We start from the raw sequence: 27,345 nt of genomic DNA on the forward strand, positions 1-27,345 counted from the left end.
TAGCCAATTTTGCAGGAGTCACCTTTCACATTATTTTGCCTGTAAAAGAATAAATTATTATTCGATTTTCAATTTTCTTCGACGATTTGATGCCTTATGCCACTTTTGACTAGGTCAAACTATTTTAACACTTTCACTGTCACCGGAAGTGACGTCATTTAGGAAATATAAGTGAATTTTTAGCCTTGAAAACAAATATTTTATTCAAATTTGTCGTATTTGTTATTGGTTTAAAATTATGATATTTGATTCCAATCAACAAATCGAATGACCCCATACGATCATACAGATACCACGAAATGGTTTCTAACTTGTACGGTTGCATAGAAATAGACGATTTTCTACAAGTCACTTTTCAAGGTTTTTGGTCGATAAAAGTGTCAATTATTATTCGATTTTCATAAAATTTTCACAATGCGGTGTCTTATGCCAGTTCTGATTTGATAAAAACTAATTTAACTTTTTCATTCTCACCAAAAACTGTATTTATAGCCTTCAAACCAAATATTCTTTTTGAAGTGAGTTTTATTTAGTATTCATTTAACATTATGATATTTGATTCCAATGGACATATATAGAATGGATCAATACTATTATTATTATTATTATTATTATTACAGCATATTTATAGTGCACCCTTTCATATAACATGTTCAGAGGCACTTTACAAAGTGACAATGTAAATCACACATAAACAACAAGATTATGGGCATGTTAACGATTGTATACGATCATATAAATGTCAAAAAATGGCTTCTAGCATCTTCCCATGTTAGATAAATAACCAATTTTGTCAGGATCATTTTTGTAAAGATTTTTAGCCTTTTTAATTTAAGTTTATGTGTTCTATGTTAATTATTTATTGCCCGATATGTATAATACAAAGATCATATGTTTCATGGTGCAAATGCTTAACAATATTGTTACCGATAAAGTTTTCCTTCGGCACCGGAAGTAACGTAATTTTCGAACGTCTTTTCGCAAGCAGATAATAATTTTTACAAATCTTATAGATCAAGAAGAATGCCTCTGTGACAGGCGCAAAAAAAAAATCGATTTAAAGGTGAAAAAGGGTGTAAAATTGAGCAATTTACAATCCATTCAGGCTTTTCATATTTTAAAATATTTCTATGTATTGTCCATAAACTTGTAGCTTGTATCTAATCGAAGACATTCTATGCCGGAATTAGTTTATAATATGTGCAGTTGCCGAGCAATGAGAAATTTTACACGAGTCACTTTTCACATTATTTTGCCTGTAAAAGAGTCAATTATGATTGGATCTTCATAAAAGTAACACCATTTGATGCATAAAGCAAATGTGCATTATATCAATTTAAGCAGAATTTAAAGTTGACACCGGAAGTGACACCATATTCTCCAAAACAGATATTTTATTCAAATGAGTCCTATTTGATATGCGTTTAAAAGTATGGTATTTAATTTTATTCAACAAAAAGAATAAACCCATGCGATTATATAGATATCACATAATGGTTTCTAACTTGTTCAGTTGTGTGAAAATAAGACGATTTCCTGCAAGTCACTTTTAACGGTTTTTGGTCCCTAAAAGTGTCAATTATTTTCAACATTTATTTTCAACGAAGGTGACAACATTTAGACAAAAACTGTATTTTAAGCCTTCAAAACAAATATGTGCTTCATATAAGTGTTATTCAATATTCCTTCAAAATTATGATATCTAATTCCATCCAACATATAGAATGATTTAATACGATGCTATAGATATCAAAAAATTGCTTTTAACTTCTTCCGTTACTGAGAAATAACCAATTTTGTCAGGGTCACTTTTAAAGTTTTTCTTTCGCATTTTAATTTCCCATTAAAAAGTCTCATCAGCTAACTTAGACGTAAGTATGTAACCAATTTTATCAGGATCACTTTTTATACGAAACTTGAAATATAGGTACATCTCCCAAAGATCTCGGTTCATTTTGAATATTGGCATATATTGATCCATAATTTCATGGATTATGGCCCCTGATTGTAAAAGAAAATCACAATTTTAGCGCGTGTACACTCTAGGGGTCACAATTTTCATCTGATTTTGATGAAACTTGAAATACATGTATAAAACCCAATTTTAGCGTGTGGACACTCTAGGGTCACAATTTTCATCTGATTTTGATGAAACTTGAAATACATGTATAAAACCCAAAGATCTTGGTTCCTGTCGATATTCGCGCATATCGGATCATAACTTTCTGAATTATAGCCCTTGATTGTATGAAAAATCGCTTTTTGTTTAGCTTGTTCTCTATCCAACTCTTGCAAAATGTGGGCGTATCTTGCCTGGCAGCCCCTTGTTTGACATATTATATCCACGGATGTGTTGAGATTCTCATAGGGTTAAAAAAAAGTTCACCGAGTAATGTTTATATATTCTTGGTCGAATTTTTAGTTCTTACAAATTTCAAAATTTTGAATTTTGCCTTTGACCTTTATCGTGCCCACAATGATAAATATGCCAGATAAAATCATATCAAAATCGGCCAAGGCAAAATGACATGACTAACAGAATTCAATTTGGCGATATCTCTACTAAGTGTCTTTCAGTGGTGGGAGGATAAATAATTTCTTTTTAAATTCCTCAAACACAGAGTGGTTTTGCAAGCGAAATGTGTCGAAAATTCGTATTTGTCAAACATCAATTAAATAAAATGTATTTTTCATTTGGTGGCGGGCATTTCTTTCAAAATGACTGCCAAATTTAGTAATATAATACCATTTAATAAAAAATAAATAAAAATGAAAAAAACAAAAACAAAAAACAATAACATTAATTTGGTAATAAAAGGGCAGCGATAATCTCAAAAATTTAATTTCGAGAATTCTTGATGGTAGAAATTCAAAATGTCCGGCAAAATGAAATCCAAAATTTTAATTAATCGTCATTTCTTTCCGTTGGGTATGACTTGTAATATGTGGTATCTTAATCCCGAAATGATATACTTGCTCTTAAATGATTATACTGCTAATGTTTTTTACATCTAGATATAAATGGATTTGGTGGAAAAAATTCTAGGTACATTGAAATGTTGGCAATAAAGATCCAATCATATATAGTTTTTAGTTTTACCACCCATATAATATACTTTATTCAGCTCGACGCAAGACTTAAAGGTTCTAAACCGCTAATATTTGGGACCTAGAAATTGACCCAAATGGGTCGCAACGCATATAATAATGTAATCTGATTGTATATAAACTGATTTACATTCAATTGTTTCCGTTTTGTCTCTAATTTCAAATCAGTTAGGTCCAGCGAAATACGGCATGAGGCTATATAGTTTTTAGTTTTACCACCCATAATATACTTTATTCAGCTCGACGCAAGACTTAAAGGTTCTAAACCGCTAATATTTGGGACCTAGAAATTGACCCAAATGGGTCGCAACGCATATAATAATGTAATCTGATTGTATATAAACTGATTTACATTCAATTGTTTCCGTTTTGTCTCTAATTTCAAATCAGTTAGGTCCAGCGAAATACGGCATGAGGCTCAACCGAATAGAAATTTCTAGCGCCCGGTTATTCCAGTCTATTGCGCATGCTGTGCCAGTATTGGTTCTTTAATAATCAAGTTCAGATGACAAGACTAGTTTCAGTTTTATTCTGCTTCTAACATATTATGTACAAACATCGTAATGTTAAAGACACCCAGGACTAAACTACATTAGTTGGCCGTTGTCCGGTCTTAACTCCGTGACCTGCGTGGCCTGGAGTTAACTACCAGACGTCGCCTAGCCTCCGACTGCTCTCAAGTCCTGCCTGGACCTCTCTCCCCTATGCCGTTTCATTCCGGGGTTTTAAACCTTTCTACACACAAAGGAATCTCAATAGGCATCTGGCTATAATGTATCATGTTTCATATCAGTTAACGTTCAGTATAGTTTATCAGACAAAGAAGTAAGATAAGACATGCCATCAACAAGTTAAAATTACAAAATGACATAAGAAATTCTACCAAGATCTACAGGGGTCGGCAGGTGGATTTGATATTCAAATTACTTTCACATGTCAAACTGGCAGGGAGCATAACGTGTCATTTTGTAACAATGCTCTCCAGATAAGTTATGGCGTCGCCGTATGACATGAGTTGTGGAATATGTCTAGCCTCGCTCTTTCTTGTCATTTGTTACAAATGACGATGAAACGAACTATAGTACACGATTCGTGTACCAATGGTACAATGTTTATTTTGTCTTAAATATTGGCTAAGATCTCGCAACTGGGCGAAAGATCCCCAACCTTTGTCAGTCTAAAAAATACAAGATATGTGAGAGATCCTAGAAAGAAAAGCTTCGGTCAGGGTATCAGGGAAACAATCAAGGAACTGCGACTGGGGGAGCTCGTGATAAATGAACACGACCCCCCAGTGATCGCCCGTTGGACGCTCCCTATACCGCCGGTTAATCTAGATCTACTACAGAAAACCGACAAGAAAAACAACCCCACTGCTGCACGTGCTTTCTCTCTAGAACACCTGGAAGACAACTGGCCGTCTGATGACTGGGACCATGTGTACACGGATGGCTCACGCAATCCTGAAAGGGGCACCAGCTCGTTTGGAATATACCTGCCAAACGGGGAACAGCGAATAAGCAGGAAACTGCCCAATAACTGTTCGGTGTACACTGCAGAGCTTGTGGCCATTCGTGACGCTATATCATGGATTTCCCATCAAAATACTAGTAAGTTCGTCATTCCAAGCGACTCTCTGAGCAGTCTGATTTCATGACCAGAAGTCATTTTGGAAATCAGGCAGCTGTACCAGAGGCTTTTAGAGAAGGGAAGCAAAGTAGAACTCGTGTGGATTCCATCACATGTCAACATGAGAGGAAACGAGGAGGCAGATCGACTCGCCAATGAAGGTCTCAAGGACACAGCACCATTCCGCACCATAGACTACAGCACCACGGAAATCTACAGTATGGTCAAAAGACACGTCAATTCAATCTGGGAATTAAATCTCGTTGAACTTGACACATACAGATTCCGGCTGGATGACAAGATCTACACAAAGACAACACTCAATCACCCTAGAAGAGATATTTGTAGACTTATATCGAAGCTAAGGGTGAAAGAGCGGCTGCGAGACTACAAACACCGAGTCATCATCTGTGAGTGCGGAGAAGAATGTACCGCCAACCATGTCCTGGTAGACTGCGAGGTATACGAGGAGGAGAGAAGGGAACTAGTGAGAACAATGGAGACCAACAACATACCATTCAACACTAAGAACCTACTCTTCCCGAGACCAGATCTGAAACTGCAAATCTTCGAACAAATCCACGCCCTAATGGACACAGTTGGACTAAGTAGAATAGTGGAGTAAGGGGGAGTCACGATCAGACGGACTCGGCGTCTAAACACTATTCCACCAAAAACAGACACCAAACCTACAGAGTGGGATAGTGGAGTAAGGGGAGGTCACGATAAGACGGGCCTGGCACCTAAACACAAACCCCACAAAGATGACATCTACCAAACTAGCAGGATAGTGGAGTAAGGGGGAGTTACGGTCAGACGAACTTGGCACCTAAACACTATTCCGCAAATAAAACTGATACCAAACCCAGAGAGTGGGACAGTGGAGTAAGGGGAGGCCACGATAAGACGGGCCTGGCACCTAAACACTAACCCCAAACGATGACATATACCAATCCAGAAGCAGACGAGATCATCTACCAAACGATATGTTTTGTATTAAATAAAGGGAAGAACTTCCCACTAAACCAAATCCATGGCCTAAGGTTTATATAAATGAGGCGCTAACTAAAACCCGCTCAGCATTATACAAATCAACACGTGATCTATTTAAAGATAAAGTTATCAAAAACTGTTGGACCTACGACGGGAAGATATTTGTTAGTAATTTTGACGGCCGCAAACATCTCATTACACGTGAAGATGATTTGCTATCATTTAGAAACAATGTAAACCCCAGACGACATCTACACGCAGATCAGCGAGAAGGTCAAGGTCGCCCAGAAGCGTTTTTCTGCAACTCGTGAACACCCTAATAACACTTATTATCTACCGGATATTAGCACGCATCATATGAGACAACCGTCCCTGATGGATATGGGTTTAACATCTACACCTAAAGGGGCGATATTAAGTGACACAGTCGGCAATGTAAACCAAAACTCAAATAGATATCAAATGGTATCAGATGCTGTAAACTTATAAATTTATTTAGACATTTCATAAATCTGAAAAGTAAAATCTTCATTAGATTTCCAGCACGATAAAATCTTTCTCAATATGAAAATCATATACTCATTGTCTTGTCCAGTGAATACTGGTACCGAGTAATGTATTTAACTCCTACATCTATTCGATAAGAAATTATCGCATAATGATAAATGGAAACTACTTTTATCTTACCTTCCTGATATTTTGTTACAACACGATGCATTTAATAATATAACTATCACATTGTTATTCTTATGAAATTTGGTATTAAGGTGTGTAGAGTATATTCCAGTGTCATGTTTCTCATACAAACGAAGCGGCGACACTTCAATTAAAATATAATTTGCATAAAATATGTCTGGTAATTGAATTTGATAAATGCTGTTAATATATAACTATAAAACTACTTAGCACGTCAGTCTATAAATAGTCCAATAGTTACGGTGTATTATACATAGCGATGGCTTATATATAATTTTGATATTACAATACATCATGTCAATATTACGTAGCTACTGAACCATATACATATACTGAGCTACCTGTAAATTGTCAGGTACAGCTCTGAAAGTATGAAAATCATATGATATTTGCATTCAATAGGTCTATCACTGCAGTGAATACAGTAAAGCTACTCAGTATAATACCACTTGTTATTATTTAAAGTAATTGTACGCTCAACCAGCACAGTATACACATCCACAGCTGTTTGACTTAAACATTTTTTTTTTTTTTTTTTTTTTTTTTTTTGCCAAAGGAGTAATACATGAGCATTACTCTGCTCACAAGTTATTTAACTTGTTGTCTACCATGTGTCTGTATATATGTTTCTCTTCTAATTGTGACTCGTTCTGTACATAGCGAAGCTTCGCAAAAGCCTGTTTCAGTCTCAACATGTTTTGTAATTATGATTGTAAATACTATGCTTTGTTTATTGTTATTACTGTATTATTATTATTATTACATACAATTATTTTCTCAAAATGGGCTTCCATACACACAGATCTATTATCTCCTCCATAGCTTTAAATTTGTTTATTTACTTTTAAATAGTATTAAATGACGTCAATTAAACTTCTGTCCATCAATGTAAGAGGAATTCGAAATGCTTTAAAAAGAAAAAAGATATTTAATTGGTTAAACGAACAATCATGTGCTATTAATTTCCTTCAAGAAACTCACAGCAGTGTATGCGATGAAACCGATTGGCAGAACGAATGGGCTGATCGCATATTGTTTTCACATAGTAGAACCAACTCAGCAGGGACAGCTATTTTTTTAAAAAGTAACAATAACATAAATGTTATTAAAAACGAATCCGATGAAAAAGGTTATTTTAACATTTTAGTAATAAGTGTCTATAATGATATCTTAGTTTTAGTCAATACATATAGCCCTATATCTGACAATGACCAGTACATTTATTATACAAGATTACTTAAATCTTTACAACAGCTATGTAGTGAACTTGACACGTTCTCAATGGTAATTGGCGGAGATTTTAATAATGTCCTAAATGTTCAACTTGATAGATATGGCGGCAATTATAAACTGAAAAGAAAAGGCCAAACTGCCATATTCAATATAATTAATTATTTTAACCTCTTAGATATATTCAGAAATCTAAATCAAAATAATAAGCGTTTTACTTGGAAACAAAGGAAGCCTTTGATACAGAGTCGAATCGATTTTTGGCTGATATCGGAAAAACTTCAAGATTGTATAAAATCATGTACAATAAAGCCAACTTCCTTTACTGATCACTCATCAATTCATTTACATATCAAAATAAACAATTATCCACGCGGACTAAATCTGTGGATATTTAACTCTTCGCTAACAAAAGACAAGACATATACTAAAATGATAAAATCATCAATACCGATATGGAAAAGTAAATATTTTGACAAACAAAATAAAAATGGTTTATGGGACTTCATTAAATTTAAGATAAAGGAATCTTCTATAGGATATTCCAAAAAGAAACAAAAACTTTAAAAAGCTGTAAAAAATAGTCTAATTGAAGAACTGGTCAACATTGAATCCCTTATCAGTAAACAGGAACCTTGTGACAACAAAATTATCGAAAAACTTTATGATCAATATACTGAAGTTAAACAATCATTAGATAACATTTACATTGATGAGACGCAAGGAGCAATTATTAGATCTAAACAAAACTGGTATGAAAATGGTGAAAAAAACACAAAATTATTTTTAAACTTAGAAAAAGATAGAAAATGTGCTACGACAATAAATAAGCTTAAAAAATCAGACGATTCTGCTATATTTGACCCCATTGAAATTTCGGATGAAATATTTCTATTTTATAAAAAATTTTATGCGTCGAAAGATACGTCTTTTAAAAAGGAAAACAATTTTATAACAAATTTTAGACCCGTAGAAAGGCTAAATGAATACCAGAAGGATTTATTTGAATTCAAAGTTGACTATTTCGAACTTCAGAAGGCCTTAAACTCGTTTAAAATAAATAAATCTCCAGGAAATGATGGTATCACAATTGAATTTTATCGACATTTTTGGCCAGATATTTATGTATTATTATTAGACTCGTATAACTGTAGCTTTGAAGAAGAATCTTTATCCGTAACACAACGTCAATCAGTTATTAAACTCATTCCTAAAGGTAATAAAGATAGAACATGCTTAACTAACTGGAGACCCATTACGCTTATTAATGTCGATGTGAAGCTGATAAGCAAAGTTTTGTCTAATAGATTAAAACCATTTTTGAACCAATTAATACACCCAAATCAATCCGCGTTTATACCAGGTCGCCACATTCATGAAAATACCCGTATTATCTCCGACTGTTTCGATCTTGCGAAACAAAAAAGAATAATAGGCTTTCTTTTGGCTATAGATTTCCAAAAAGCCTTCGATAGCATAAACCATAACTTTTTAATACAAGCTTTATCGTCGTACGGTTTCGGACGTAACTTTACTAGATGGATAAAAACCCTTTACAAAAATATCACCTGTTGTGTAATAAACAATGGATTTACAACCCCTTATTTTCATGTAAAACGGGGTGTACGACAAGGCGATCCAGTGTCATCCAATCTTTTTAATTTGATCATAGAACTGTTGTTATGCGCTATTAGAGACGATATAAATATAAATGGAATAAAATTTGGTCAAAAATCCATAAAAGTTGTAGCCTTTGCTGATGATATAACGGCATTATTAAAAGATTTTAGCTCTGCACGATATTTGCTTGAGGTTTTGCGACTTTTCGGTTTAGTTTCGGGGCTTATAATTAACGTTAATAAAACAGAAGCAATAGATTTAAATAGCTGTGATATGAATTTAATGCAAAAATTAAAATCAACCGGTATAGTATTATGCGAAAAATTTATAAAAATCCTCGGGATCCTTTTTTCAAAAGATACTCAAATTACTTGTGAATTAAACTTTTGGAATAAAATAAATGATATAGAACAAATATTAAAAGTATGGGATAAACATAAATTATCTTTAATTGGAAAAATACAAATAATTAAAACATTCTGCATTCCAAGAATTCTTTACCCGGCCACTGTTAATCCAGTACCGGATTCTACTATTCAACAACTAAACACAATTTTTTACAAATTTATATGGAACGGTCCTGACAGAATAAAGCGAGACATTCTTATACAAAAAAAATAAAAATTGCGGATTAAAAATGATTGACTTAAAAGAATTCCTAATATGTAATAGCATTTTTTGGATTAAAAAAATATATCAGTCACCAATCCAAACATGGCTCATACCATATGAATTCATAATGGCTGAATATGGTGGAAATTTATTACCTGCATGCAACTTTCCAGATAAGTTAAATCTAAAAATTCCTTTTTATAAAAACCTGTATGCCAACTTCTATACAATCTACACAACGCATATAAAGAACATTGCCCACACTGAAAATCAAATTATTTGGAATAATACAAATATAAAGATTAATAATAAAACTATATTTTTAAACTTTCTTTTTAACAATAATATTCGGTACGTTAGTGAATATTTTGATAAAATAAATAAGATCGATAATCAATATTTAGAAAAACATCAATTTATCTTAAAAGGAATAGAAAAGTGTATCTTGCAGTATGTACAGGAAGCGAGCGAGTTTGAAAGTGCGGTACATACAAATTTTAATTGTAATAGAACCCCCTTGGAAGATATAAATACTAATTTTTACAAAATATATAATACCCATTTTCACAACGTAAACTTAAAAAATATTTATGATAGCCGAATACAAGCAAAGTTCAGCAGGCCAAAAGCCATTAAAGAATGGGAACACATTCTAGATACCGAGTTAAGTGATTTAGACGTAGAAAATATATTCAAAATAATAAACACTGTATGTCTTAGTACAAAACTGAGGAGTTTTGAATACAAATATCTCCATAGGATTATATTCACAAATGATAAATTATTCAAAATTAGAAAAGTTGATAACACACTCTGCACTTTCTGTGAATCTAATATAGAAAATGTAGAACATCTCTTTGTCCTTTGCCCATTTTCACAAATAATATGGAATCATCTTCATACTATCCTAGATCGTGGTAATATAAAGATAAATATAAAAACACATACAATACACCTTGGTCTAACTAAAAGATCAAATTATATAAGTAATACTGAGAATGGATTTTCATTAATCATGTAATTATTTTAACTAAATTCTATATATATCGGGCTAAACTACGAAACGAAATGCTCAATATTAATAAGTATGAAAGCTTTTTAGTAGAGCATGCTAAAATGGAGATTGAGATATCTCCAGAATTATACACAAATAAATGGAAATATCTTTTTAAGAATTAACAGATTGCCTCCATAACGATTCCCCATTGATGGATTTATGTACTTAGATCTGTGTATAGTAGGAACCCTGCGACTCACCATTTATATAGAATAATGTATTTTATCATTTGAGATATAAATGTACTTAATATATGCTTGTAGAAATCTGACGTAAAAAAAATCCATGGCCTAAGGCCAAATGGAAAGATTGCAAAATCATATTCTAAAAAACAGGAATCAGCTTCGGCTCTCCTATGTCTTGTCTGCGATATCACTTATGTGGAAGCAGACGTTAAACACCAAGAACGAACGAACGGATATCAGAAGCTTACCTTTTCCAGGTAAAATAACAACATCAACTTTGATTTGAATTGACAAATAATTCGTGTTTTCAACGTGTAAGACTTTGCATGATATTGAGTTAGAGACTTAGCTACTTTAAAATGAATAGACGCAGTTCGTTTAACTTGAATGTAGATATAATATATCTATGTTGCATATATAGGATCTTTCGGTTGAATCATATCATAGAAGTACATTTATATCTTATTTCATAGTTTTACGTATTTGTCGACATTCTTGTTTCACTTGACTAAACAAAACATTTTGTAGGAATGTAGGCTTTTATAGATTGAACAAAAAGCTGATAAATATGAGATGTGTGGAACATGCTCGAGGCGATTTTTAACAAATCTCGGACACGATATACACTGTATGTTTGATACTAGTTGACCAACATGATTATTTCATTGGAAAGAAATCGGACAAACCCTTCAATGTCTGTCTACCTGTGGAATAACATGTACATTATTTGTGCGTATCTGTTAAATATGTGCGGTTATTGCCGGTTAATATATTAGATTAATATTATTATTTACAAATGGGCGGGGAGTGATAACGTCTTGCCCCAAACAAATTGCAAAAGAGACCAGGAAGTTTCGGAGAGCTATATATCTCATATCGCATGTCACTTATGGAACATATTTATGCCCGAAACACATGTCACGCTAGACACCTTTTATTTAAATTACACTGATTTTACACTGATTTTAAATGTTTTATTAATTTGTCAAAGTAATTTCTATTTTCGAAAAATTGATGATACAATTAATGATCGATGACCGAAAACTGACACACAATCCGGAATGGCTCCAGACCAAAGATTCGTGGAATTGAAGATATTTGTTTGCCGGCTAGAAGGCAAAATAGTTTTGTCCCCCAAATTAGGCCTACTAGGTGTAGGTGTAACCGCCATTGGGCAAGAAAGTGATACGATTTAAAGGGGTGTTGACAGTGAAATAGTGTATTGTGGGTAATATAGTTTATTTTGGCCTTTTGTATCCAAGGGCCACTATTCTGTGTTGGGAAATAAAATGTTCAGCCTTGTTGTTGTCGATACTAGTTTGCAACAAGATGGTGTCACTTTACATTGCCCTAAAACCCATGTGCAAGTTAAACATACATTATTCAAGAACTAAATCAGCCTACTGCAGTCTTTCTTTAAGCCTTAAATGTTATCTAAATTGTTAGATATGTATTAACATGACAACACCATAATCAACTCTCGATGCCATCGGATAACAGATTAGAACGGCTCAGCCATATTTTGATTTAATTTGAAAATGGATGAGCGAGACTTAGCTTTTAATGCATACCAGTACAGTGTTTGCTTTTAATGCACACGTCTTGTCAAACCTTCAAAGGTTAATATCTTCGCTCGGAATATAGTAAATTTTTATTATCTATTTTCAAACCATTATAGCAAGAATGGCTAGCTCTTTATCTAAATCTTACATAATGTATCTTTAAATATATTTAATAGCGCTTTTATCTGGTGTATCTTTTATTATTTTTTTTCTTATGATTTAGGCTATATAACAGAAATGAAATGGGGTTTAACGTCCTACTGTTCTGCTCCTAACCTGGGCTAATGAAGACGGGCATACGCCATACAGTGTGCTATGACGCTGGCTCGCTAGCCTGGAGGTCGGGTGTTCGATCCCTGCATTGGCCGAGAAAGTTCAGCCAGATTTTCCGGCGTGGCTCCCCCTTGTCAGTGCTGTAGGACAAAGAGCCTGACAAGGACAGCTGTCTGGTCCTTCGGATGAGACGAAAAACCGAGGTCCTGTGTATACATTGGAATGCACGTAAAAGATCCCTTGGCAGTTGGAATTCGGTATAAGAGTACGCGATAGTGCCGCTGCCCGGACAAAATTTCCCTCATAGCACACTGTATGGCGTATGCCCGTCTTCATTAGCCCAGCATGGGAGCAGAACAGTAGGACGTTAAACCCCATTTCATTTCATTTCATTTGTAAATGTGTTTTGAATTGTGTGAGATGTGTTCGTACACAGTTCGTTGTATGTTTAGCTAGGTAATTGGGCTTTTTGTTTTTAATGTTGTTGTAATCGATTGTGTTCATTATACAGGTAACGTTAATATTTCTATTTAATTTGCATAGTATCAATATTAGATATAGAGATATATATTTAACATCAGATTCAATGATATATACTTTAAATTAGACATAATGATATATATTTTGCATTAGATATAATGATATATACTTTGCATTAGATATAAATTATGACTATAAACCTCAGAATGCCTCGTTCGGGATTTTTGTCCGAACGTGGCATAAGCCTGTTGCCACAGTTTTGCCACGTTGTAACGTGGTAAAAACCAAATTTGACGTTTGTCTGCAGTTCCAAAACGTTTTTTTTTTTTAAATTGCCGTGTTTTTGGGACGAGGTATTTTGTCCAGAACGTTCACAAGGTTGGATACATGATTGGATACAAACGTGGCATTTTGTTTTTACCACGTTACAAAGCGGCAAAATTTTTAACACGTTTTTGCCACGCTTGGACAAAAATGCCGAACGAGGCATTCTGGGGTTTATAGGGTATAATTATATATACTTGACATAAGATATAGATTATAATGATATATACTTGACATTAGATATAAGGATACTTTACGTTAGATATATTTATATATATTTTACATTGAATATTATGACATATACTTTACATTAGATATAATGATATATACTTACATTAGACATAGCGATAGTTTTTATCTTAAATTTCTAAGATGTGTGAACCAGAAATATTCAAATGAGATAAAAAAAAAATAAATAAATAATATATACAAATACTGAATATTTTTACACGTTAATTGTTACACCTTGGGGTTTTTTTTCAGAAAGAAACACTACATATTTATTTTCCTGTTGTTTGTGTCAGTTGTTATCATCATTAAAGTACAGATGTCAATAACCATGATAAAACTATCACCTGGTACTCGGTTTGAACTGAGACATTCCCATGCCATCATATCGAATCATTTAACCACGCCATTTCCAGCGAATGAACTCCGCCATGTTGCTTTTTTAAAGGTTCACAAAGCTTCTAGCTCAACTGTTTTAAATATAATATACAGGTTTGGATTTCAGAGAGGTGTTACTTTTGTGTTGCCGAGGAAAGGCAACTATCTTGGCGGTGATTCATCGAGTATAGAGAAACGCCTAATTCTGCCACCATCTGTGAACAAAACATACGACATGTTGTGTAACCACGTGATATTCAACAAGACCATATTTGGTCATTATATGCGTAGAGATACGGTATATATTGCTAGAATAAGAGAGCCTTTTGAACGTTACAGGTCCGCCTATCATTACGGTCGTACGGTAATTCCCTTGGCATACCTCATGCGTGGCCCAAACGGCACTGATAGTTTTGAAAAATTTATAGCGAACCAAGAAATCTACGATCCCACCAATCCGTATTATTCTCACACAAACAACCGCATGGCTATAGATTTTGGATTTCCAACCAAATACTTCAAAAATTCTACTAAAATGTTGGAATACGTGCAGGACTTGGACTTAACACTGGATCTTGTTATGATAACTGAACGATTTGATGAATCTATGATACTTTTAAGAAGAATGTTAAATTGGTCATTCAAGGATATATTGTATATAAAGCTGAATGCTCTCAAAAAAAAACCCCAAGGATAACATCAATTCTACCCTGACGGACAAAGTTAAGAAATTCACAAAATTGGATTATATTCTGTATGACTATTTTTACGAAAAATTTGATAAGCGGGTTAAGCAGCAATCTTCTGATTTTAATGAAGAAGTTTCGGTATTTAAATCAATACGTGGGCGAGTGACTCAGTTTTGTTTAAATGCGACTTCAAACGGAACGTATCTGTGGGTATCTGACGCAAAATGGAGTGGGACTTTTACAGTTACATTTAACGATTGTCAAATGATGACAATGGTCGAATTAAAATTTCTGAGTGTTTTAGTTAAAGAGCAGAAATCGAGAATAAGCAGACATGGCGCCAACAGAGAATTCTTCGATCGGATTCCTGATAATAGACATTACAGACATTAAACTCCTTACATAAGAGGTGTTTGGGTATGTTTGGATATAGTTTACCTTGTTAGACAAGGGAGAGAAATATTAATCCTGAATCTCAAAGATATGTTATATTAGTCCGAGTTTCCCTTCTATCCAACTTTAAACAAATAGTAATCCTCAGTCTCAAAGATATGTTATATAAGTCGGAGTTTCCCTGCTATCCAAGTTAAAACAATCTGTATCTAGTAGTAATGTGCGTCGTGAACATCTAGTAACACATGTCGGCTGTTCATTATGTTTACATAGCTAATAATTTATAGTGTAATTTTACATTTAACAACTTGGACGGCGAATCTACAAGCGACCATTGACCCGGTGTTACAGGTTCATCTTCGGAAACCAGTCCGAATCATCGACGCTACTGGCAAATAAGCAGAGACTTATAACCCACCACCACCACCACCTAAGGGTTGCATATATGAAATAACCCGCTCCTGCAACTAAAAGTACATAGGGGGGGGGGGGTCCAAACTCACATTAGATAAAAGAATTAAAGAAACCAATCCCTGGCACCATACAACTCCAATCAGCAGTGGCAGAACATCTAAGCAATAACAGACAACATCGTGTAAATTGGAACCCAACAGGGACGGCAGCCGTGAACCAGCACCAGAAAAAAACCCCAGTAAATTTCTTGAGGCTATTCACAGTGCAATTGTTTAGGAACTGACTATTAGTGTAGATGTTATAAACTTATTTTCTTTCATTTAAGAATGCCCTTATTAATTAATGTTTTTGACTTAATCTTTATTAGTTCCGGTTGTAATTTATTATTAATTCCCATTAACGCATGTGTTTCAATTTTTTAAATAATACTAGACGCATTTGTTTCATATTATACCCCCTGCCTTTTTTATTACTGGGGTGTTTTCCTTATAATAATAATAATGTTTATTCACTTTGATGTTATGGTTTCATATTGATTATGTTTTTTAATTGTGTATAAATGGGACGATAATCCAGGGCCAACCCGTGCCAACCCACGGGATAGGACAGGCGACTCTACTCCTTGTCAGGTACAACCGAGGAATCGAAACCATGCCAGTTGACTCAATGAAAGACCTTTTCTGTTAACAGTGTTTTATTAGCTTGAAATTCCAATTTATAGAACTGTAAATAAATCATGAAATGCTTAACTATAACATTGATGAAATTAGTAGAATGTATTGCGCTTCAAATAAACGATAATAACAAACGAATAACTTTTAAAATAAATGCCAAAGTCATCATGAGCAAATTTTGTAGGGAAGTTCTCTTTATACTATGGTTATCACTATAGAATTATAGACATGGTAAGGTTTGGAAAAGTTGGACCATGAAAAATTAATAGTTTATCCTATCATCTTGACCCCGTGAACTTGCACTGAGTGACCATTGTGACCTAGTTCGTCATGACCTTGCACTGGATGACCCCTGTGAGCTGGGGATGACCTTGCACTGGATGAGTCCATGACCTAGTTCGAGAGAGAAAGAGGGCGCACACAGGAAAGGAGGAGAAAGAAAGAAAGAGGAAGGAAAGAAGAAGACATAGGGGGGAAGGAAGAGGAGGAGGAGACTATGCTGGCCCTGAAAAGGGTCGTTGTCCTCTTAATGAGAGGGTTCCTTAACATGAACGCTTCGGATGCTCCAAATACCGTGGTCACTTCTGGCATTTGAGTAGATGTTTACACCGCCTGTGGTAGGTGTTTGAAGCAGACCGATTACCCTTAAACACAGGATAATACCCCGCACAAGTCGTGCAAAATCTATGATCTTTTTGGGGTTGATCCATTTGGTTGTGACATATATGGTTTCGACACTCCTATTTTTGGCCCGAGACGGTACGAGTCTAAAGTGTTGAGACGATACCATTTTCCATCAATCAGAGGGCGAATTTCGTGAAAATCGGCCCAAAACTGACAGACAAAATGGCCGCCCTGCGTTCTCAAATAGCGTAAAAATATGGTATATCAAGGTTGTGGACCCTATAGAGGTCATAATTTTAATCCTATTTTGATGAATCTTGAAATGTAAGTTTATAACCCAAAGATCTCGGCTCCTTTCGATATTCGCGCATATCGGACAGTAACTTCCTGAATTATGGCCCCTTATTGTACGAAAAATCACTTTCTTTTTAGCTTGTTCTCTATCCATGTCTCGAAAATGTGGGCGTATCCTGCCTGGCAGCCGCTGGTTTTGTTTACAAGTCGGGAAAATGATCCCTAGGTTCACACGGTATCTTTTATTTTATTTTCTTATGAATTAGGCTATATTACAATAATGTGCGGTTTTTGTTGTATAATAATAATATTAGTATGTTCAGCTATACTTTTCGTTTAAAAATGTATGTTTAATTTAATATCCGCCAATTGGTGTTGCTGCTATTTTGTATTTTCAAAATTTATCTTCAAATTCAGAGACATCGAAAACCATATAAAGGACATTGCAAAAGTCATATCTTACGTATCTTAAGAGATGTCCTTTTAGTCTACCAAATTTATGGGTTTTTTTTGTTAAATTGCCTTATACATGTATTACCAAATTCGGCAGCCCTTTTAAAAGAAATGCCCGGCACCACATGGAAAATACATTTCTTTAATTGATGTTTGTCAAATTCGATTTCCGCACATTTCGCGTGCATAACCACGATATAATTGTTGAACATTACGTACATCAGATAAACTATTTTTAAAGCCCAAAACTGTTCAACTAGTCTCTTTTAGTTATCAAGCACCTGTTTTATGGGATAATCTACCATTTAGTTTAAGATGTTGTACATCTCTATATTCTTTTAAAAAACAACTTAAATCACATTTATTTAATGAGGCTTTTAACTGACTCTGTATACAATTGTTAACATGTCCATAATCTTGTTGTTTATTTATGATTACATTGTCACTTTGTAAAGTGCCCCTGAACATGTTTTATGAAAGGGCGCGCTATAAATATGCTGTAATAATAATAATAATAATAATAATAATAATATTACCAAATTTGGCGGCCATTATGAAAGAAACGCCCGGCACCATATAACAAATACTTTTTTTTTTTAATTTGACGTTTGTCAAATTCGTTTTTTCGGCACATTTCGCTTGCATAACCACTCTGTGTTTGAGGAATTTAAAAAGAAATCATTTATAATCCAACGAGTAAATAGTAAAATACACTGATTACGAGATATCGCTCTCAGAAAGTTCCCCGATGTTGGGTATGATTTTGTTTGATATATTTATCACTGAACCAAACTGCATTGGTTTCTTTTGCATTTTTTTTTTTTAGGGTAAAACGTTATATTATCCCTCAACGCCTAATACTGCAAGAAAAAAACAAATTTTGGTATGTAAACCTGTATGAAGCTATGACGTCATAGCTTTTATGGCGTCATAATTGGGACCCAAAATGGCGCCTGGAAATGAGTTGTCGTAACTTTCCCACTGTCTACTTACTCATTTGCTCATCGTTGTATACCAACTATCGTTGAAAAAATCAATTTACGTCGATTTTTGAACATTTTAAAAGCCGTAGTGCGATTCGGCGCCCAAGAAAAGATATAAATATACACCAAAAACATGGCAATCAATCAAGTTGAAGCGTTTTGGCGTAAAACACCTGTTTAGGCGAGATGACGTGATTTTGGTGTACATGAGTAAGTAATAATGCTACCTGAATAAAATACTCCCCCCCCCATCTTGCATTCGCATGTAGTCATACATATGAGTCTCAAAATAATATAATATATTGTTAAATTATGCTCTTTTCAACTCCCCCGCCCCCGCCGCCGCCCCCTGCTCAATGAGTTATTTTACTTTTATTCTGCCATCTAAATAACTCTATACCCATGACTGGTGTACCAAGTTAAATCCACATCAAAACCCCAATTGTCGATAAGTGTATTTATAATAATCACTTGAACATCCGTGGGGAATTATATCTATTTAGTGAATATTAATACCAAAGAAAGAAAACAACTCTAAATTCTGAATATAAAGAAATCAAATTCTTTTACAGATATTATTGTGGAAGCTCAAAAGTTATATGTCACCATTGCCTTTTTAATCACATTTTTGTTTTTAATGTCAAATACCAAACAATCTCTAATATTGTTTCATTATATAGAATGCAGTGTAATCCTAAACACTAAAGATTTGGCCTGAAAACTTGAAATAATATAGAGGGATCATCAATAATTAATAGTAACATTCGATAATTATAAAAATGTATTATTGTAGGATGAAATCAACCTATATTTTTAAACATTTAGTGAACATTTCGAATGTTAATGCCTCTTTTATATAAAATGGTTTTATTAATTAATCAATTTTTGTTTTACAAATTTTTAATTTTCTCCATTTTGTTTGATTTTTATGCTATATTTATTATATCTATCTATAATTATTTGCCTGTGCTTTATCTATTAGTTCCCATTTATATACTGTAGAAAATTTTGAATTCCTAATCTGTTAAAGGGACTATTTTTTCTTAAAAGTATTTCAATTTAGAGCATTATTAATGTCTTTAGTGCTTAATTTGGTTGATATTAAATATAGATATATTTAAAATGTATGTTTTGGGACCATGAGGTAAGGATATTGTGAACATATATATTATATTCTCAGTTCTTTTTAAGGTTAATTGTAAAAAAAAAATAAATAACTTTTTTTGAGGGGTGGGGGGATATTGTTATTATTGAACATAATTTTATTAGTATTGAAATTAACTTTGTTGATTAATATTTCAAATGTCTCGGTGCTTTATTTTTCAATTTAAATAGCTACTTTTTATTTAATAATTGGGAATGGGGGGGGGGGGTATTTTTTCATTGTATAACACAATTTTATTAGTATTGAAATTAACTTTGTTTATTAACCTTCGAGATTGGTATTGGCATTAATTTGGCATTAATTTATTTTTTCATATCATTTATTGAATAAATAATAATTTAACAAACAAAATTATTATGTCATTTATCAAAAAAAATAAATAGCTTTTTTTGAGGGGTGGGGGGATATTGTTATTATTGAACATAATTTTATTAGTATTGAAATTAACTTTGTTGATTAATATTTCAAATGTCTCGGTGCTTTATTTTTCAATTTAAATAGCTACTTTTTATTTAATAATTGGGAATGGGGGGGGGGGGGGTATTTTTTCATTGTATAACACAATTTTATTAGTATTGGAATTAACTTTGTTTATTAACCTTCGAGATTGGTATTGGCATTAATTTATTTTTTCATATCATTTATTGAATAAATAATAATTTAACAAACAAAATTATTATGTCATTTATCAATAATCACAGTTTAAACAGAACGAATGAAAGGGGTTGCATTCGAAAGGTTGCTATACTGGATATAAATTGGTAAAATACAACACAAGTTTTTGTTATACACAAGTTTGTACGAAACAACACGAGTTTCAGAAATTTCAACACAAGTTTCAGAAATTTCAACACAAACAGTATGGGACCCAAAATGGCGTCTTTGTACACTTGACCCCATCAAAGCCGTAGGCATTCATTTTGCCGGCTAGAAGGCAAAAATGTTTTATCTCCCAAATTACTATTTAAATTTTCATTTTTCACTTTACCCGTCTGTACAGAAAATCTGATTTTTAAAAGCTTATGCAAGTTAAAATATTTTAAAAGGACTATGTGGTTTCAAGGTCCACTCTTACCAAGCCCATTCGCTAGATCTTGCTCCCCTGACAACTCAAATATATCCGCAGGTCACCACTACCGTGAAGGATATGTTTAGGATTATTTGAAAAACTGGTATTCTGACTAGTTAAATATGGCGGAGAAAAGCTGAAACGGGGGGATTGATGTCAAGGAATGGGGACAGGGGGGGGGGGGGGGGTATGTTGAAACATAAGTATCACAATTTTCATATAGATCGCATATTAATTAGGGAGGCTGGAAACGTTATGGACACTCCCATCGCCCACTCCTCTCTGCTAGTTAACTCTCGCCCTCGGTGGGACTTGAAACCAGTTAACGCTGTAGGTGATCGATGAATGTAGCCGATATTTAAATTTCTCTAATTTCGGTTTCGATTTTTAAGTTGACAGTTTTAAGTTCACCAAACAATTCCGTATTTAGCACTCATATATTGTTTTCTAAAACAGTTGAATAGTAACTGTGCTTGTTACGTGTCAGGGTTTGGCACAAATGGCTGGTGAAAACGACATTGTAAGTTTTATTTCGGAATCCAACATCCAATCCATCACAATTTTCATATAAATCGCATATTACTAAGGGAGGCTGGAAACGTTATGGACACTCCCATCGCACACTCCTCGCTGGCAGTTAACTCTCGCCCTCGGTGGGATTAGAAACCAGTAGACGTGGTACAAGGGTTAATCAGCGAACTGGATGTATGAGATGTGTTGTTGACGTTTGGGAAAGTAGGACGAGGGGAAATGTGTAGGGAGTGAAGTGCTGTAAAGGGATAGTTAGATGTATTATGAATGGTTAGAGTGGCTGTGGTGTTACGGTGAAATACTATGCCGCCACCGTAACACCACAGCTTTATGATTTGTTAGACAGGAGTGATGTAATGGGTGTCAACAACTGGGTATGCTGGTACTGTCGCAACGTAGCCGTGAAATATATATTGTGGGGGGAAGGGCGGAAACGGAAAAATATTCAATGTTGACAGTATGTGCCAGGCATGAGGCTGCGCAGACCGAGCGGCAGCTCGATAGGGAGTGTATGGGAGGGTCACCCTCATAAAAAAATTTTTTTTTAAATTTCAATTTTCTGTAAGCAGTGAAAACACTATTTTGGCATTGTTTGTGGGGTTAAACCTAAAAATCACATTAATACACCTATTGCACGATATTGTGAAACTAGCTGACGAAGACAGCTCGGGCTGCGATTGTTCGACTCGGGGCTGCTCTGTCAGTATCTAACAAACGCATTTAGTTCGCGTACAACTTTTAAAAACCGAATGTCAGTATGGTATTTCTCACATAATTGGTTATCGCAAAAACAGAGTAAACTGAAAGCGAGTAATCTCGACTCAAACCTATAGTCTATAGCCTACTTACTACACTCGTCACTAGGCTTCCTATATTATTGTTTGTGGACGGTTTACTACTCAGTGATAAGCCTGCGCCGCAAAAAGAGGTCTCGCCTTTTATTATTAGTATAATGACTTCCTCATGTGCGGCAGGTTAGTTTGCTTCTAAAAACACTGTTTTCCGTTCCAAAAAATACAAAAGTAATTTTCTACCAGATGACCATGGTTCTTTTCACCGAGACTAGATAATTTCTCTCGGTGTAAGGATATAGCTATGGATAAGTTCATACAAGGTCAATAAATCCGCGGTCACTTCGGGTCACACTGTTGAGAAAATAAACCGATGGGTTTGTTTAGTAGCAAATCGAGCGTGAATCAACTGAGTTTGTACTGAAAATTTTTTGAGTGATATGTATGAACTGTCTTCACACATTCGGTTTATAATTAGCGATACACAGGTACAGTGGCAAGTGTTGTACTTCACAGACTGTTTACCTCCAAACTACCTCCGCACGAAATCCCCGATTTGGGTACTTGTTAAAAGAAATAGTACCTGTGCGCATGCCAGTAAAAAAAAACCTAAGAGTTCGCGCATAAAAATGCCCGAACGTACCAGGCGCCAGGTCATCCAGTTAACCAGTGGTCGGTATCTAATTTTCGATGACAGTTTTAAGTTCACCAGACAATTCCGTATTTAGCCTCGCAATAGCACTCATATAATGTTTTCTAAAACAGTTGAATGGTAACTGTGCGTGTTACGTGTCAGGGTTTGGCACAAATGTCTGGTGAAAACGACATTGTAAATTTTATTTCCGAATCCAGCATCCAATCTATTTACAATGACGACTTTCAGATTAGATTTCACAGCTGGATTAACATCTCCATAACATTCATAATCAATTAAGTATGCATTATGTTAGATTTGGATAAAGAGCTGACAGTTTTCGCTAAAATAGTTTTAAAAAAAGATAGATAATGAAAAGGAAATATGTTGAAAATTTCAGTCAAAATGCTTTATGGCTACCGTTGCTAACATAATAAACAAAGTCCCGATTATCCATTTTTAAATTAAATCATTAACTGTCAAGCGTATCCACATTAGGCAGATTTAGTGCGTGAATAATGCTTCTTTAACGTATTTATCATTATTTATTTCCCTAAAATAATTTAGGAAAATGAAAAGTATCGGAAATTTGCAGCATGCGCGACGGGAACATTTTTAACTACTAGCATACTCAATGCCAAACTGCTTGTTGCTAACTATTATGTTTAGATCTTCAAAATCATTATCGCTCAACCAAGTGTCAAGGTATGGAATGCCATTGCTCATATTTACCTCAAATCCGCTCTAGCATGTGCCACAAAACTAATCATTTCTCAGCACAGGGAAGAGAGAGAGAGAGAGAGAGAGAGAGATCCTTGCACCCCTAAAGTGCCCTCTGCTTTTGTGTTTATTTTTAAATCCGGATTAGATATTAAGAAGAAACGAAAAATGATCTTATCTGATAATAACGAAAATAATGCACATGAAAAGGTTCTTTTTGTTTTGTTTTTAAGGTTGTTTTATTCGATTATGTTCATTGCTGAGAAGGTAAAGTTAATCATTCTATTTTATATTTATATTTAGGACCCTTATTTGGATATACATAGAGAAGATTCTATCTCGATCCAAATTCTAGAAGACAAAATATTTAGGTTGCATAGAGTATCAATATTAGATATAATTATATATACTTTACATTACATTCAATAATATATACTTTACATTAGATATAATGATATATATTTTCTATTAGATATAATGATATCTACATGACATTGGATATAATGATATAATATTACTTTACATTAGATATTCAAACGAGTACACCTTGTTCCTTTTTTTTACAGAAAGAAACACTACATATTAATTTCCCTGTTGATTGTGTCAATTGTTATCACCATTAAAGTACAGATGTCAATAACCATGATAAAACTATCACCTGGCAGTCGGTTTGAACTGAGACATTCCCATGCCATCATATCGAATCACTTAACCACGCCTTTTCCAGCGAATGAACTCCGCCATATTGCTTTTTTAAAGGTTCACAAAGCTTCTAGCTCAACGGTTTTAAATATAATATACAGGTTTGGATTTCAGAGAGGCCTTACTTTTGTGTTGCCGAGGAATGGCAACAACTATCTTGGCGGTGATTCATCGAGTATAGAGAAACGCCTTATTCTGCCACCATCTTTAAACAAAACATACGACATGTTGTGTAACCACGTGATATTCAACAAGACCATATTTGGTCATTATCTGCCTAGGGACACGGTATATATTGCTATAGTAAGAGATCCTTACGAACGCTTTAGGTCTGCCTACCATTACTATCGAACAGTATATAAAAAACGATATCTCATACAAGGCCCAAACGGCACTGATAGTTTTGAACAATTTATAGCGAACCAAGAAATCTACGAGACCAACAATCCGTATCATTCTCACACAAACAACAGAATGGCTGTGGATTTTGGATTTCCAACCAAATACTTGAAAAATTCTACTAAAATGTTGAAATACGTGCAGGACTTGAACTTAACATTCGATCTAGTTATGATAACTGAACGATTTGATGAATCTATGATACTTTTACGAAGAATGTTAAATTGGTCATTCAAGGATATATTGTACATAAAGCTGAATGCTTTTAAAAATAAATCCAAGAATAACATCAATTCTACCCTGATGGACAAAGTTAAAAAATTCTCAGAATTGGATTACATTCTGTATGACTATTTTTATGAAAAATTTGATAAGCTGGTTAAGCATCAGTCTTTTAATTTTAATGAAGAAGTTTCGATATTTATATCAATACGTGAGCGAATGACCCAGTTTTGTTTAAATGCGACTTCAAACGGAACGTATCTGTGGGTAGCTGACACAAAATGGAGTAGGGCTTTTACAATTTCTTTTAACGATTGTAAAATGATGAGAATGCCCGAATTAAAATTTCTGGGTGTTTTAGTTAAAGAGCAGAAATCGAGAATAAGCAATCATGGCGCCAACAGTGAATTCTACGATCTGATTCCTGGGAATTCAAGAAAAATGGAGTAGGGCTTTTACAATTTTTTTCAACGATTGTAAAATGATGAGAATGCTCGAATTAAAATTTCTGAGTGTTTTAGTTAAAGAGCAGACATCGAGAATAAGCAATCATGGCGCCAACAGTGAATTCTACGATCTGATTCCTGGGAATTCAAGAAAACCAATCCCTGGTAGCATACAACCCCAATCAGCAGTAGCCCAACATCTAAGCAATAATAGACAACATCGTGTAAATGGGAATCCAACACGGGCGCTAGCCGCGAACCAGCACCAGAAAAAAACCCAGAAAATTTCTTGAGGCAATTCAAAGTGTAATTGTTTAGGAACTGACTTGGTATTTGTTATTAGTATAAACTTATTTTCTTTCATTTAAGAATGCCCTTATTAATTAATGTTTTAAACCTAATCTTTATTAGTTCCGGTTATAATTTATTATTAATTCCCCTTAAGTAATGAATAATGGCCGAAGACTGTCCATTATGTAAATAGAAAGAACAACTGAGGGGGGTTGTGCATAGGATATTTACCTACTCGAGGTTGATATGATAGAGAACGCGCGGGCGAAGCCCAAGAGTTCTCTATCATATCAATCTGAGGAAGAGAAGGCTTATATCCGACATATACAGTTTTATTCACGCTTTAATTAAATGGGCTCTTCTATTAAAATTCAACAATGATTGGATAATTGCTCGATAGTTTCCGCCAAATAACGGAAATTACCGAATTAATCACGTGAATGCAGTGTTTATACTGTCGCCATTTTGAAGTAAACATAGGTTCAATGAAATTGAACGCATAAACAAAATGGATAGTAATACGTTATCAGATGAATAATCAATTCTTTTTAGCCAATAGATCGATCGACTAGTCAGTTGATAGTCAAAGGCTGAAGAAAATTTGGATCAAAATGCAATCTTTTCCGATAATTCTGACATTGAACCGTGAAGGATTTGGGTATGTTCAAAGAAGAATTGGACAAAAATCTGAAAGATATCTTAGACACGGATAACCGATCTACATATGTCAGTAAGTCTCGGCATCTCTAGCTCGATTCCTTTACACGTCCAACAAATTACGACAGATTGACGTTTCACAGTTCATGTACTGCACATTAAGTTGAAAACATGCTTTTAAAGGGCTCACACACAATGCTGCACGTGAATATTGGGTTTTTCATGTGCATCCCGTGCAATTTTTTTTTTGCACACGAGCCGATATTTTTTGCGTTTGGGAGCATTGTGTGAAACAATAGTTCATAGTATTGCATAATATTTTACATACAAAACCACCTAGTAATAAAATATTTGGGAAAAAAAGTGATGCGTTTTCCATGGCGCTCAGTGTTCAACTCAGTGACCACTGACATACGAACCATAAAGTCCGGTTGCCAAACCCTATTTTAAGCCTTGACATGGAAATATAGTCCGCCTAATGTTTAATGGTGGATTATATATCTTCTATATGTGTTGATTCAGAATTGGGGAAATTTTATATATTCAAAATGGCCGACATGAGGCGGTTTCTGGTTATTAAGTGGGGTAAAATATGTGACAGTTGTACTCGGACCTCGGTTTGAATATGTTTCTAGAAGAATTCGACCCGCTGAATCCAATGAGCTAGGGTATTCCTCCTGAAAGTGATGGCTAATTTCGCTAGAGGGCCAAATTCAAAATGGAGGCTCATTTTAGAGGGAAACTCATAAAGTTCACTAAAAAGATGTGCAATATATTGAAATGTAGGTTTTGAGTGGATTATATATCTTTAATATGTGT

General features: G+C 34.4%; 1 protein-coding gene across 5 annotated transcripts in view; it reads left to right on the plus strand.

Annotated features, from left to right (window-relative positions):
* LOC126828313 (galactosylceramide sulfotransferase) overlaps nucleotides 1-27,345 on the plus strand; it is a 98,327-nt gene that overhangs the window by 54,633 nt on the left and 16,349 nt on the right. Inside the window, exons 2-3 of one of the 5 annotated variants that reach the window (XM_050558000.2) lie at nucleotides 24,043-24,076; nucleotides 24,376-26,799. The exons of 3 other annotated variants lie outside the window; for them this stretch is intronic. In XM_050558000.2, coding sequence (XP_050413957.2) covers nucleotides 24,043-24,076; nucleotides 24,376-25,582 — 1,241 coding nt within the window. In that variant the 3' untranslated portion in view covers nucleotides 25,583-26,799. Of the gene's footprint in view, nucleotides 1-18,742; nucleotides 18,800-24,042; nucleotides 24,077-24,375; nucleotides 26,800-27,345 lie in introns of those variants that run through there. One more of the 5 variants, XR_008788735.1, reaches the window with a different exon arrangement.

The sequence above is a fragment of the Patella vulgata genome, chromosome 7 (genome assembly GCF_932274485.2).
Source record: "Patella vulgata chromosome 7, xgPatVulg1.2, whole genome shotgun sequence".
NCBI lineage: Eukaryota > Metazoa > Mollusca > Gastropoda > Patellidae > Patella > Patella vulgata.